General features: G+C 39.9%; 1 protein-coding gene across 4 annotated transcripts in view; it reads right to left on the reverse strand.

The window, feature by feature from the left end:
• put (activin A receptor type 2 punt) overlaps positions 1-16,108 on the reverse strand; it is a 317,293-nt gene that overhangs the window by 97,673 nt on the left and 203,512 nt on the right. For 3 of the 4 annotated variants that reach the window (XR_010858587.2, XM_067137221.2, XM_067137220.2), the window contains exon 9: positions 2,709-2,840. Coding sequence is in view for 3 of the 4 variants with exons in the window: in XM_067137221.2 (XP_066993322.1) it covers positions 2,709-2,840 (132 nt within the window). In the remaining variant the exon portion in view is untranslated. Of the gene's footprint in view, positions 1-1,895; positions 2,225-2,708; positions 2,841-16,108 lie in introns of those variants that run through there. The other variant, XM_067137222.2, reaches the window with a different exon arrangement.

A 16,108-nucleotide genomic window follows, 5' to 3' on the forward strand; every position in this document is an offset into this window, starting at 1 on the left:
ACAAGATACAGCTACACTGAGCAAATTTCACTTGCACTGTCAACAGACTATTTAACAAACGTAAACTTTCCTAATAAAATATAACAAACATAACAAAATATAACAAGATCAGGTACACGGCCTACTAATAACAAATGTCCAAATCAAAAACCATGAGAATGTCCATGTTCATAGCCAAGTCGTCGTGGGTCAAGATGGCGGTATAATACCTTCACATCAACTTATCTTTAACATACTATTTACACACCTCTCGAATACACTTTTATTTGATGCTATATCAAGCTCTTGTCTCCTATTAATATTGTTAAAGAGTGTTTGGGAGGCGGATTAGGAAAGATCGTTGAAGTATTGAGTGCTGAGTGTGGGGAATGTGGAGAAGGTCTTTGGTTCTGGTGGAGCGGGAAGGAACACGGAGAGAGAAGAGTGAGACAAGATATTCCGAGCGGTAATGCCCATTTAAGATCCCGTGAAGGAAACTCAGGTCAGCTACCTGTCGCCTGATGTGCAGCAGTGACATATTAATTGCCATTAATACCTGCTGCGTAGACAGATTTCTGAGCTTGGGGTTTCTGTTCCTTACAATTGCAGCAAAGAAGGACACTGCTCTGTCTAACTGCTTAGTATTGGAGGGGGAGGCTGTTGTCCAAATCGGAGAGCAGTAGTTTAAGAGAGGTTAAATGATCACGAGGAAGAAGGGACGAAGAGCGATGGGGTCAGAAATTTCTGTGAAGCGATAGAGAATGCCTAGTAATTTCATAGCCTTGGTTGTATATGTTTCTGTGTGGGTCTTAAATTGTAGTTTTGTATCGAATATTACACCTAGGTCACGCTGTTGCGTAACCACGGTGATGGGCTTGTCGAGTAGGTAATATGATGTCGGTAGAGGAGATTTACGTAGTGTTATGGTCATGTGGCTGCATTTTTGTGGATTGGGGATAAGTTTCCAAGTACGGCACCAGTTCGAGAGGGCATTAAGTGAGGACTGTAGCAGAGCTGCATCTGCTGGATTCCTGATCTCCCTAAATATCTTGCAGTCGTCAGCAAAGAGTAGGGTATTCGCTGTTTCGTTGAGTTCGGACGGCAGATCGTCCATAAACAAAGAAAACAGCAAGGGGCCAAAAGTACTGCCTTGTGGGACACCGGAGGTTACTGGTAACCATGAGGATGAAGTGCCTAATATTACCACTCTCTGCCAACGGTTATGTAGGAAGCCAGCAAGAAGGGTCAGAAGACTGCCATGTATATTAAATCGTTCGGAGATTTTATGAAGCAACAGAGTATGGTCTACAGAATCGAAAGCTTTCGAAATGTCTACGTAGCAGATTTAGCTGCAATGGCATGTGATGCGAAGCTATGCAGACTGGCCAGGTTTGTTAGACAAGAGCCACCTGGTAGAAAACCATGCTGCTTGGTTGAGATTTACGGCAAAATGAATGCGAGGAGACGCTGGTGCATAATTTTTTCAAAAAGGATACTGTGGGGAGAATAGAAATTGGTCAGTAAGATGAAACATTAAATTTGTTGCCTGATTTGAGAAGTGGAACAATATTTGCCTGTTTCCAGGTAATAGAAAAATAGCCCGCGGCAAAACATCTGTTAAATAATTTAGAGAGAGGGACACAAAGAGTGCTGGCAGTATTTTTTAGGAAAAGAGGACCTATAGTGTCGGCACCGGTAGCTTTGTTGGTACGAAGAGTTTAAAGAAGGTTATGAACTTCACTTGGTGTGGTAGTTATGCTTGATAGGGTTCTGTTTGAAGCTGTACTAACGGGAGGGAGCGGTTGGTTTTGTAAGGGAGGGGAGAAGTTGGAGAAGAAATACCTGTTGAACCTAATTCACAGGAGATTGAATATGTTGAAGGGGATTAAACACGACTGCCACATTATTGGTGAATATTTAATTGTTTAATCAATACATACTCATGCATAGTCTTTAAATGTTTACATTGGATATTTTTATCCCTCATGCGATTACAATACAAAACCGCAGGTTAGCATTTAATTGTATCTTTAAAACATGTATAAATTCCAAGTTTTGTGATTACTGCGTTATGATTTAAAAGATATGAATACGTAGTTTAACAGGCTTACAATGTTCACATGGTTCATTGCACTCACAGTGCTCTCTCCCTCTCTCGCCTGCTTCTCCTTACATCACGCCAGCAGTTCAAAATACTTCACTCCGATTGGGCAGTGACGACCCCCACCCGCACATCTTGACCGTCCTGTAACTCGTAGATACATGCATGATAGGATATAATATTCAAGGGTTTTACATATTTCAGTAAGCTCTTTTGGATGGTGTATAAATCGGCTTCAAGTTTTCTTAACATTGATTGTCCCTTGTGAGCATGTTCTGTTAATATGCTTATCCTATGAACCTACATATTGGGTCAATTCTAGATTGTTCAGACGCCAAAGGTATAATATTATTAACCATTAAAACTTGAACCAATTTTATAACTGGTACAGTATGCAATCCCAGCTGGTTTCCTCTACTTTTGGATTCATATCCAGTTCATACTGGCCCCCTTTAAACACTGACCTAAAATATATTATATTTAGTGTACAATCAACTCATGCTCATCAGAGTGCTTAACAAAAGTGGTAGTAGTTTCTGGTTAATCACTAAGTTGGAATAATGAAAATTATACTTTATGCAAAAAAACAATAGTAGATATTCATTTCAATTTTCAGTTATTTACATACCGAGTGCTTGCGCCAAGTTTCCTTGATGGCAGGACGTACTTTCTTCTGAACTACACACTCCTGCATGTCCTCCAGGGTGGGATGCTGACCCACTTCCTCTTCGAAAGGAAGCATGTATTCACCAATTGGACCCTAAAAATATTAATGTAAGTTATATATTTTTAAGAATGGCTAGGCTTACCATATTTTTTGAGGTCTAACTCATGAATCATGTGACTGATGTGAATTTCTCTTCAGTTTTCTTTTTTTTTTAAAGCCTCAAACTGATTTTACTAATATTACAAAAATAACTTCAACTTAACCTTTACTTTATTTCATAACAGCTGAGCAGTAAAGGTAGGCATTTTCTAGTCAAAAACACAAGAAATACTGTAAACTTGAACCTTAATTGATGGTGAAAAAGTGGGAAAAATGGGGGCTTTGAATTGCACACAAAAATATCATCGTTAACCACTACAATCTATTTTCATATGTTTATATGAATTAATGCCCTTAGTAATGAATTTCCTCCAAGCTAACTTCTCTCAAACATAAGATGCTAACTGCATTCATGTTCTGTTGTAGGTACCTGTCAGTTATATATTTCATTATTATTATTATTATTATTATTATTATTATTATTATTATTATTATTATTTTTTGGTGTTATCTGTCTTAATAACATCTCGAAATTCACAACATGAAAATTCCGAATTGATTTTTACATTTAGCAGATGTTTAATAGTTGATTCTAGAGGTCTCTTTCTGCAGACCAAATACTCCCTGTAATTGAAAATATTGTTTCAACTGGAACAGATGTCCCAGGAAAAGGCAATGCAAATTCAATGATTTTACAATTAATGCTACAACCCTCAATCTCTTGAAACACTTACAAATTGCTTGTCACTTCTCTCGATCAGTACCTGTATCATAATTTGAACCACAACCACAATCTACCAGTAGATTTTTTATTATCTTATTTAGCAAACACCGCTTGTTGCCATATTTTGATGGATGCAGTACTTTGTGTCCATCTCTTGGCACAGGCCAGAGCAAAGTGTAGCTTCCACTGAAGTCCCAGTCTCATCCATGGCTGTGACAACATGGAAGCTGCTGGGGTATGGGTAGTGCTGAGTAATGATATTTGGAGCACAAATAGTGTCTGAGTGTTATGAAAGGTGTTGCTCATAGGGTCAGACGTGCTGCAGTGGCAGTGGCACGTTGTGGTCCAGTGAGGAAAGCAATGGCAAACTACCTCACTCCTCATCTTGCATAGTACACCTCATTTGGGCTCTGCCATTGGTTTTTGCAGTCTGCCTATAACTGCATAGCCTTTGGTGGTGCTATTTGAGGATCCAACCAGCCTCTGGGCTGATGACCGAACAGATAGATTTAACAAAGTATGTTCATCAAACAGGTCATATAAATTTATAAAATCTTTTACAATTGCATTAATAACTGGTACACACTCTTGCGAATCAGACCAGGTTGTTTCAGTTTGCAACTTTTTCCACAGAAACTTATTAACTCCAGAAAAATATCTGTTCCTCCATAAGTACTCGACACTCAATTTATAAAAATTGTCAGTGCTTGAGAATAAGTTTTTGCTTCCTAACATAATTACTTTCTCTGAGAATACATAGCAGTTTGTTGAGAGAGGATGGTACCGGTATAAATTTATGGGATTTTCTCTTCTGAAGTTGACAAATTAATTCACCATATGTCTGAAATGCTTCTGTTGTGATACCATCCGTTTCCAATATCACTTTAACTTCTTAAATAAATGTAGAATACCATAATGTAATATGCCAGGCCTATCGTAGTCCCCTTTGGTACTTCCCGGAAGCAATTAGTGTGAACGGCGAGCTCCAAGCCTGAAGGCGTGGCCAGTCTTTCCGTTTAGTGTTCTCTTCATCTGATTTCCCCGTACACTTTCTGGGAAGTGTAATGAGAATGTTCCGTCTCTAGCCGTATTGCAAATTTTCCGTTACTCATCACCCGAGCTATAAAAAGGAGGCTAGCTGTGAACAGTCGATAAGAGTTGCAGTCAGTGTGTTGGAGTTTGGTGACTGGGCTGGGGCGACAGGGGTGTTAGCTGTCGCCAGTATGCCACCAGAGTCTGAACGAGGAGGAGTTGTTGTGTCAGAGTGTCGAGCATTGCACTGGAGTGTTGAGTATGGAGTACTGTGTGTGTGCACTGCCTTGGAGTACTGTCTGTGTACCGACGTGGAGTGTGACTGGAGCCTGACGGCAGTAAGGCTGGCTGTCATCTGTGCCCTGCCAGAATCAAAGTATTGTTGCATACGAAACGGAATACTGTGTGTACTGCCTTGGAGTACTGTGTGTGTGCGTGCTTCTGTGGACATAGGACCATCGCAGAGTCAGCGTGTGGAGCAACTGCCGTGAGTATAATTGGATTAGTGTTAATGATCAGTTGATCACTGTTGTGAGTGTTCTACTGGTTACTGTTGAGTTGTTGCTGTTTAGTTGCCCACTGTGTTTGTGTGAATTTTTCGACTGTCTCTGAAACTGAACCATGGAACAGTCATAGTGTATTGTGCAACTAGTAGCCCTGTGTTTGAACCTAGCTGCCTGCTGTGCGGAACAGGACAACTTGGAGAGCGCTAATTTATAGAATCGCCAATGGTCGGATTCCACTCAACGGATGACATCATCATGCCTGCACACAGCTGCTGGGTGGGGTGAATGGACTTGGAGAAGTGATAGCAAGGCGAGCCTATCAATAAGAATTATAGCCATCTCAGGTAATGACAACGAGCTGGACTCCCTGCTGTGTAAAGGAGGCAAAGACATGTATATAGGTAGCAATTAATGAGTGTGGTCATTCAATGGGTAATCGTAAAATAAATTAGAGCGATAAAAAAGAGACGGATTTTAAGGTGTAACTATACAAAAACTTAGGACATCACGGCCCTATATTTCATAAAACTTTACAGGTGTGACAAATTCAACAATTATGTCAGATCTGACTAATCTGTCAATGAGACATGGCATTTTTCACTTTCATAATGAGACAAGTTTTCCCTTACATGACAGGCAAAATATCGTAAATTGTCACAAAACGCTGGTTAATAGAGTAAACGCCTGAAAAGCCTTACATCTGATCTGTTTTTTGACATGCTCTATTGGTGGAAAAATATCTAATTCCCTCCTTGGGAACTTAGAATTTCCATTGTCAAACCTAAGTCAAGCAGTTTGCTATTGCCAATCTCAACAAGCCAGGAAGTCCTACTGCAGCATGACTGACTCTATCAGTAGCATTTTCCATTATATCAAGGCACAGTGGTTGTGCTCCAAATATCCTTAATCAGCACTATGGAAATCTCATCTGCTTACATACTGTCACAGCCATAAAATGAGACAGACTTTTCAGTTTCGACTTAGTTAATAAATGTTAGGTTCTTCAGTCTGTCAAAACTACTTTAGGATAAAATGAAATTTAGAAAATACTTGAAAAAAGAAAACATTCAACAAGATTATACCTCCAAACGATACAATTTAAATAAAAACAGAATCACATCAACAGGGCAAAGTAACTTGATACTTCAAACAAATGCCCGTAACAAGTCCACAAGCTACTAAAAAAGCATGGAAGATCTCTCTACAATATTCAAATCAAACCAGCTCTTTACTTATTCTTCTTCCACTTTTCCCACACCTGTGGAGTCACAGGTGTGAACTGTGTCGCACATATGGATTTGGGTCTGTTTTATGGCCGTATGCCCTTCCTGGTCATCATCCCATTGTTGAAATAAGGTGATAGAAAGAAATGTACGAACAATATAGCGGTATAACTCTGCTGTCACATGGCCCCAAAATCTACGAATCCATCCTTGAGAGCAGAACCTAGGTCTACACTTGAGGAACTACATGGATTTGGACCTCACAGATCAAATATAGACCTCATTTTTGTCACCAGAATACTCCTATGAGAAGTATTGGGAGAAAGGTAAAACACTTATAACGGTTTTTCTGGACATCGAGAAAGCATATGACCATGTACCATGCAGGCACATATGGGAATGTTTGAGACATAAAGTGCCCAATGCCATCATAGAAAGAGTACAATGATTATATGATGAAACGCAAGTGTTGTGTCCACGTCCAGGATGGAAGGTCAGGTTGGTTCGAAACGAAGAGTCACTTGTAAACGAAGAGTGGAGTCCAGCAAGGAAGTTGTCTTTTTTTTTTTGCTAGGGGCTTTACGTCGCGCCGACACAGATAGGTCTTATGGCGACAATGGGATAGGAAAGGCCTAGGAGTTGGAAGGAAGCGGCCGTGGCCTTAATTAAGGTACAGCTCCAGCATTTGCCTAGTGTGAAAATGGGAAACCACGGAAAACCATTTTCAGGGCTGCCGATAGTGGGATTCGAACCTACTATCTCCCGGATGCAAGCTCACAGCCGCGCGCCTCTACACGCACGGCCAACTCGCCCGGTAGGAAGTTGTCTTTCACCACTTCTCTTCATAATCATAATGGATGAAGTTTTAAAAGCAGTTAAAAGAAAGGATCCAACAACTAATGCCCTGGTTTTTGCTGATGTAGTGGTATGGGGTGAGACAGAAGTGGAAGTACAAACTAGACTAGATCTCTGGCATGAAGCTTTTACAACATTAGATCTCAAAATCAGCAAAATGAAGACAGTAGGCTTGGTGATGAGTAGAAACTCTCCAACTGTTCATCTAAGAATTGGAGATGAGGAGATGGATATTGTAGACAACTTCCAGTATTTAGGTAGTGTTCTGTCATCAGACAATACCATACATCAAGAGATTAGCAACAGAATATAGAAAAAAAAAAGGAATGTGGATATCTGGCAACAGCTTGGATTGGAAAGAAGCTTGTTGGAGACTCTAGAAGTGAAGAGATTGCAATGGTATGGTCACATGAAAAGAATGGACCCTCACAGGACTCCTCGAACATACTTTGACCACAATGTTCCTGGGAAGAGTTCAAGAGGAAGATCTCGTGATGTTTGGGAAAAACAGATATTGAAGGACCTTGAAATTAGAGACATTAACTGGCGTCGCATATATGAGCAGCATCTGTATGTGGATAGGACAAACTGGAGCAGGCTCGTACAAACCGTACCTGGCTTGCTGGAGCAAAGAAATAATGATGATGATGATGCCCTTCCCGGTGCCAACCATATAGGAAGGGATGTAATCACTACTGCATGTTTCTGTGGTGGTTGGTAGTGTGGTGTGTTGTCTGAATATGAAGAGGAAAGGGTTGGGGCAAACACAAACACCCAGTCACCGAGTCATAAGAATTATGTAGATGTTGATTCCCATAGGGAACCTAAAATATTTGTCCTGAATGAGTAAATTTATAATACCAATATAATGGTCCGTTATTGGACATTACAATTGTAATTCAAGAGGAAGATCACAACGGCGAAACACAGGCAACCAAGAATGAGTTAGCTGGAAAATTTGTAATATCCAATAACGGATCATTATATTGGTATCATAAGAATTAATCACCTTGAAATTGTAATTACAATTGTAATGTCCAATAACGGACCATTATATTGGTATTATACATTTACTCATTCAGGACAAATATTTTAGGTTCGCTATGGGAATCAACATCTACATCATTTGATGGCCAGCCAGGCATCAATTTTTGGAAATGAGACATAGCTCTCATAGTGCACTGGCACTGCTGGTGGCTTCAAATAGCCTATGCAGTGGCCTCCATGGTATGCACTAGCCTTGCGTCTTGGGTGGTGTGCTAAGTCCCAACTGACGAGCCTAACTTAGCACACGAGGACGAAACGCAGGCAACCAAGAATGAGTTAGCTGGAAAATTTGTAATGTCCAATAACGGACCATTATATTGGTATCTTAAGAATTAATCACACACGATTAAAACCCCGGACCAGGCGGGAATCAAACCTGGGACCCTCTGAACTGAAGACCTCAATGCTGACCATTCAGCTAAGGAGTCAGACATACTTCAGCTCTGGACTAAGTTAAGTAAATACTAGCTGTAGAACCCATTATTGATGGGACAATCACTTAGCATGTAAACTATTACATTTTTGTTCACCCCTCATATTGTTCTCAAGATCCTAAAGTACATTAACCCTCCAAGTGCTGATGGTTTCACTCTTAAGTGCTGAACATTCTTAAGGCAGCGTGCATATATATTTAAAAAAAAAATTATAATAAATACAAATTTGTAACTACATATGGCATATTATATATCAATTTGTTCAGGAAGAATTTTTTTTTTTTGCTAGTTGCTTTACGTCGCACTGACACAGATAGGTCTTATGGCGACGATGGGATAGGAAAGGCCTTGGAGTTGGAAGGAAGCGGCCGTGGCCTTAATTAAGGTACAGCCCCAGCATTTGCCTGGTGTGAAAATGGGAAACCATGGATCAGGAAGAATTAGAGAATAAGATAATAGTAGGATGTTTTACTTACAAGTATCCAGTAAAAGTATAATGGATGATTAGTCATACTTTTTTTAAAAAAAATTTAAAAATTCCAATTATCTGAAATTAAATTCCAAGATATACAAAATGTGCCAAATTTCATTACACGCACAATGATATATAATAATAGAAACTTCAATGAATAGTAAAAAAGTCACAGGTAAAAAGAGTCGGAGAGAATCTGTTGTGGTGGGCCATTAGATCTAGATGTGCCTGGTAGGGTTCGCACGTTTGTATTGTCTACATCACTACGTGACGCATCACTATAGTCACGGGTATCTAAATTAGGGTCATATCCTTCCCCACTTCCAGAAGAAAAGTCGTCTAATGATAAATCATCAGGAAAATCTTCTACATTACCAATGTCGTCTTCACTTTCATCACTCCCAAGCTCCTCCAATGCTTCTCTAATTGCACTAGAACCACTTAGTTCACTCATGTTTATATTATAATAAACACTAAATAAAATAAACCAGTTAAAATAGAGTAAATCAGCCGCGCAATAATCACAAATCGGCTAACAAACAATAACCTTCAAACGCGCGAAGCAACAGCGCAGTTTGAGCAGACGTAAAAAAAAAAACCAGTTCACAGCTGACAAGATCACCACTTACTGCTTTATTTCCCCAACTAAAGACCAACTTGAACTTCCTACCTGATAGAGAATTTCATTTCGCAGCGAGAATACCCCTAAAATCGATTGTTATACCGATTTTAGGAGTTGTTATATCGATTTTACGAACTGTCTCACTGAGAGGCGATAGCACTTCAGCCGGGATCCGAATCGTCTCGTAGTGAGACGATAGCACTTCGGGGGTCAAGTGGGCATGCTTCCCCTTATCAGTGACTTGTCATGACGTACTCACTTCCTTGCTCTTTGTGGCCCTTTGTAGTTTCATATTCTTTTTTGCATTTTGATCTCTTGCTTGTTCCGTATCTCTACAGGGTCAGGTATGAAGTGAAATGAATCTTTATTGCGAGTTTTTAGGACCGGATGCCCTTCCTGGTATCATCAGAGGAGTTAATGAGATTAAATTAATGTGATATATGATAGTAGGAAGGGAGAGGGTGAAACCAGTGCTGGCACATAGCCTACTCCTATTGAATAGCACCAAGGGGTGTGCTCAGGGCTTTACGCCTCCATCCAACGGACAGTTCATCAGCAGCGTCATATACCCTCACCCTATATAAGCATTGTGGAAAGGTTTGAAAATGAATCTAGTGATTAGAAATTGTATACCACCACCTCTCCTACCCTGCCGGCCAACATTCTGAAGGTGAAATTTTTTCGACCAATGGGGCTGGAATCAGCTAGCCATAGAGTCAAACAATATAGACTTGACGCCGTAATGACCACGCCCACCCATATAAAAGAAAGCCAAGTATTGGTTAATATTTAAAAAATACCAACAGATGCACAAAGAAGCCGTTAAAATGTTGCTGGAATGATCTCCACAGTAACAACCTTTTTACAGTCCACAGAATTAGTTAGTGGCTTTGGGAAATGTTTATACGAGTGTCACTAATACTTCCCTTAATTTTCACTGTATCGAAAAAAATGTATAGAACAAAAATTCACCATGAACTATTTTTTGCGTAAAACCAACCGTGAAAGAGATACATAGAGTTTATTACTTTATGCTCCTTCTGAAGCAACTCTACTTGCTGAAAGTTTTTGAACTTATAGTTGCGATCCTACTTCACCCCTTATTCTAAACTGAAATATCAAGTTTTGTTAAAAGTTGCCAATCCATCTTCTTGTCATACTGTAACCAACACAGACATTAATTTGAGACAGGTCATTACAATGATGTCAGTATTCTTGTCAGAATACAATATTAACTAGCTGGAATATCATGGTTAAAAGCAACATATAATATGTAGGGCGAGGATTTATAAGCACCAAAAATACCCAAAGTAGGCAGGAAAATATGCACTTAAAAATGGCAAAATAAGCAAAAATAGGCACCAAAAATCAACCTGAATATACCATCTCCTTAGCATTTAAAATTACTCAGCATTTGTGAATCATGCCACTTCGTTCTCAGCTAAAGGTTTTACGCCAAGGGAAAAGTGGACACCAAAATTAGGAAAAGGTAAAAGTAATAATGATTATTATTATTATTATTATTATTATTATTATTATTATTATTATTAATAATAATACAACTGAAGACACTGTTATCTCTCCCAAATAATAATTATATCTCAGGACACTTCAAATGAACCTTAGTCAGCACATGCTACCATGCATGCTACAATGGACAACCAGATATTGTTCCAAATTTTGAACAGTAAAACTTTGCCTGTTGTCAGCTAATATATTTTTAAATTGAGAAAATGACCTTTCCACTTCACATGAGGTTGGGGGACAGTATGTAAGAGCAGCTAGCTCTGCTGTGGTGAAACCTGGTGGTGGTGATACGCCTTTGCCTTTGAGAACAGTGGCCGAAGTATCTTTCCAGCCAGGATTTCTCTGCATTATACTGTGAAATTTGGCACTGATCTCATCTCCTATCGGTCCATTAAGGTTAGCAATGGTCGCCTCCACCTCATGAACAATCCCTACAGCCTTCACAAGATGTCATTCTCTCTCTTCCAGCTGCTTTATTTTGGAAGGTAGCTGTTTAAACTTGGAAGAAATGTATGTGAGACAACTGAAAATCTTGGGGTCGGCCAGTGCAGGGTGCAGATTTAAGACCAGCTCGTTCCAAGCAGAATCAGAGAACAGCACAGATGCCGTTGTCCTTTAATCACATTTAAGTGCCTGTCTTTGGTAGCTAACTGCAAAGGATGCCTACTTTCTGAGGATATCTGGTAAAGAATACTAACTAAGTAGAGATGGGTGGAAAAATACAATTCAAAAACTTAATATTTGTCAGTTTAGCACTTAACATGCAAACATCTTCAAAACAGGCATTAATGCATGAAACAGGCATTTGCTGGCACTATAAAACCCATGTATTTCCTTCACAAATTGACTGAAAGAGATATTAGACTTATGAGCCTACAATTTTGGGTTGACGATAAAAACTGGCATTTATGACTAAATCCTCGCTCTAATCATATGATATGCTCAATCAAATGAAACATGGTACAGTTTCTCACTTTTCACAACGGTTCTATGGTGGTGTTTTAAAAATGCCAAGTTTCAGAGCTGGACTGACCTAGTGACATACAGCAGGAAACGTGCTCTGCAATTTTCCATTAAGTGCGAACACTCATTCCTATTAGCGCATCATAGCAGGAATCGAGTATCTGGTAAACTGTGATGAACTAGTATGTAATGTACCAGTAGTTATCAGAACATGTATGAACCACAGGAATAGCACGCTACTATCTATCGCATTTGAGTGAAAGTAGAAGAGACAAACCATATCACAATGCTTCAAGGAAAAGCTAGGTAAACAACTGATAGGGAATTTGCCACCTGGGCGACAGCCCTAAATTCAGATAATTGATGACTAATTAATAACCAGTAGTCAACATAATGTTACTGTTCATTAATTTTGTGGGCTTCTGATATTGAAGGCCTTCATATTTAATTTTCTTCCGACTCTGTGATATTAGGGCTTCAAATGCAAAGGAAGTCCTCTTCCCTCCTTTCATAACATCTCCTTGTCTTATTCTTAAAGCAATCTCAAGATTTTTTTCTCATTTTTATATTCATGGCGTGGGTTACTGTATTCACGTCCTAGATTGTGAACCATGGGCAACAGCTGAGTGGCCTAGTAAGTGGTCATCTCGGACATATTCTGAGTCATGGCCCTCCATGTGCTCAGGTGGCTAGGACTATACAATCCACCGGGGGTCCCTAACCCGTCAGAGGAGTGATCCTCACTTTGACTACGTGTAAGTAGGGTAGCATCCTGCTTCATGAATTTACCGAGCTCAAAACATTTTAAGCAAGCCACGAACCTATGGGAGTAACGGAGTCCCACTCCCATTTGACAGGCGAGGGACTCCTTGGAAACAACTTAGCGAACGAAATGGAATTCGATGGGGAGCTATCAATATTAATGGTGCTTTTGGAAGAAAGAAAGTAGAACCGGCTGAGTCAGCAAAGATGATGCATCTGGATGTGCTAGGAGCAAATGCTATTCATATAAGTGAAGATAACGAGGAAGAGATAGGAGATTATAAGTGTACTTGACGGGTGTTAAAAAGGGAAGGGCAGAGTGTTAGGCAGGGCTGTTCATCAGGAATACTATTGAACGCAATATTGTTTCTGGTTTTTTCTTTTCTTTGCTATTTGTTTTACGTCGCACTGACACAGATAGGTCTTATGGCGACGATGGGACAGGAAAGGCCTAGGAATGGGAAGGAAGCGGCCGTGGCCTTAATTAAGGTACAGCCCCAGCATTTGCCTGGTGTGAAATTGGGAAACCACAGAAAACCATCTTCAGGGCTGCTGACAGTGGGATTCGAACCCACTATCTCCTGGATGTGAGGTCACAGATGCGCGGTCCCAACCGCACAGCCAACTCGCCTGGTATTGTTTCTGTTAGGCACATAAACAAGCGAATGATGTGGGTAGATTTGGCAGTTGGAGGAATTAGGACGAGAATTGTCTCAGTGTATTCACCATGTGAGGCTGCAGATGAGGATGAAATAGACAAGTTTTATGAAGCATTGAGTGACATCGTAGTCAGGGTCAACAGCAAGGATAGGATAGTGCTAATGGGCGATTTCAATGTGCGAGTTGGAAATAGAACTGAAGGCTATGAAAGGGTGATTGGTAAATGTGGGGAAGATGTGGAAGCTCACAGGAATGGGAAGCGTCTGCAGCACTTCTGTGCTAGTATGGGTTTAGCAGTTACGAATACATTCTTTAAGCATAAGGCTATTCACGTTACACATGGGAGGCTAGGGGTACCAGATCCATAATAGACTGTATCGTAACAGACTTCGAATTCAGGAAATCTGTTAGGAATGTATGGGTTTTCCGGGGATTTTTCGATGATACAGACCACTATCTAATCTGTAGTGAACTAAGTATCTCTAGGTCTAGGATAGAGAAAGAAAAATCTGTCTGCACATGAATAATGGTAGAAAATCTCCATGACGAGGCAGAAATACTTGGATATGATTAGTGAGAGGTTCCAAACAGTGGACAGTAAGCAGGTCCAGAATATAGAAAGAGAAGTGGTAGCATTCAGGGATGCTGTAGTAGAAAGAAACAGAGCGAAACAAACAGTTGTTGAATCCATAAAGAAGTCATGGGAAGATTTTGGTAATAACCTGGAAAGGCTAGGTCAAGCTGCAGTGAAATCTTCCTGGACAGTATTAAAGAATCTTAGGAAGGGAGGGAAAAAGGAAAAGAACAGTCTTTTGGCTAATTCAGGTGAACTCATAACAGATCCAGGGGAATCTCTGAACAGGTGGAGGTGATTTCCTCTCTTTGGATTGTGATTCCTTTTACAAATTCTTTTGATTTCCTTATTGCTTCCTTTAAAAAAATGTCAACACTGAAAAGGAGAGGAGACAAACTGCAGCCTTGCAGTCGCCAAGGGGATACAGGAGAGAGTACATAGATGCCGCCACAGAAGATGACTACCGCAGTAGTAGTCGAAACGTCTGGCAGGAATGAGAGGAGTGGACCAGGGCAGAATAGCCCGGAAGATTTTTATTATATGGACTCCGGTCATAAGAGCTTTCATACTTTGAGAATAACTATATCATCTGCAAATCTCAAGAGTTTTGATTTCCTCTCCTTGGATTGTGAATCCTTTTCCAAATTCCTCTGATTTCCTTTTAAAAAAAATTCATACATTGAAAAGGAGAGGGGACAAACTGCAGCCTTGCCTCAGTCCTTTCTGACTGCTGCTGCTTTTTCATAATCATTGATTCTTATCACTGCAAAATGATGTTTGTACAGATCATAGATAATTGTTCTGTCATGGTATCTGATCCTGATCACCTTCAAAATCTCAAATCAACATTAGCGAATGCCTATTCTAGATTTACAAATGCCATGTATGTACATTTGTCTTCCTTAATTTGGTCCTCCAAATGAGACATAAAGTCAGGATTGCTTCACGTGTTCCTGTATTTCTTCCGAAGCCAAACTGATCTTCTCCCAACTCAGTTTCAACCTGTCTTTCTATTCTTCTATAAATAATACAGGTTAAAATTTTGCAAGAGTGAGATACTAATGTTGCAGTAGTTTCCACGCTTGTCAGCACCTGATTTTTGGAAATAGGTGTAACATCTTTCTGCCTAAAATCAGATGGTGCTTCTCCTGTATCATACATCTTACACAATAATAGGAATAAACTCACCATGCTGGTTTCTCCTAAGGCAGTCAGTAATTCTGGGAGAATGTCATCAATTTCAGATGCCTCGTTCCTATTTAGGTCTCTCAAGGCTGTTGAATTCTGAACTCAAAATTGGGTCTCTAATTTCACCAGCATCAACAAATTCTTCTTGTTCCAGAACCTTATCATCTACTTCTTTTCCTCGATATAATTGTTGAATATGTTCCTGCCATCTTTCTGACTTTTCTTTAGAACTGGTTTTCCATCTGAGTTCTTAATATTCATACACTTAGTTTTCCTTTCTCCAAAGGTTTCCTTGATTTTCCTATATGCAGCATCTACCTTTCCTACAACCATATAACCTTCAACATCCTTGCACTTCTCTTTCAGACATTCTTCCTCAGCTGACCTGCAGTTATCTACTTGATTCTTTAAACACCTGTATTCTTTTCTGCCCTTCTCATTTTCCACATTCTTGTATTTTTGCCATTCATCAACCAGGTCTAATATCTCCCAAGTTATCCACGGATTCTTACTTGATCTTACCTTAGTCCCTAATCTTTCTTCAGCAGCCCTACTGATCTCAATCCTCACGACTGTCCACTCTTCATCTATTAGGTTTCCTTCAGCCTTTTCATTTAGTCCTTGCGCAACATGTTCTTTGAAACAATCCCTCATTTCTTTCAACCTATCTAAG

Source organism: Anabrus simplex, chromosome 1, assembly GCF_040414725.1.
Source record: "Anabrus simplex isolate iqAnaSimp1 chromosome 1, ASM4041472v1, whole genome shotgun sequence".
NCBI lineage: Eukaryota > Metazoa > Arthropoda > Insecta > Orthoptera > Tettigoniidae > Anabrus > Anabrus simplex.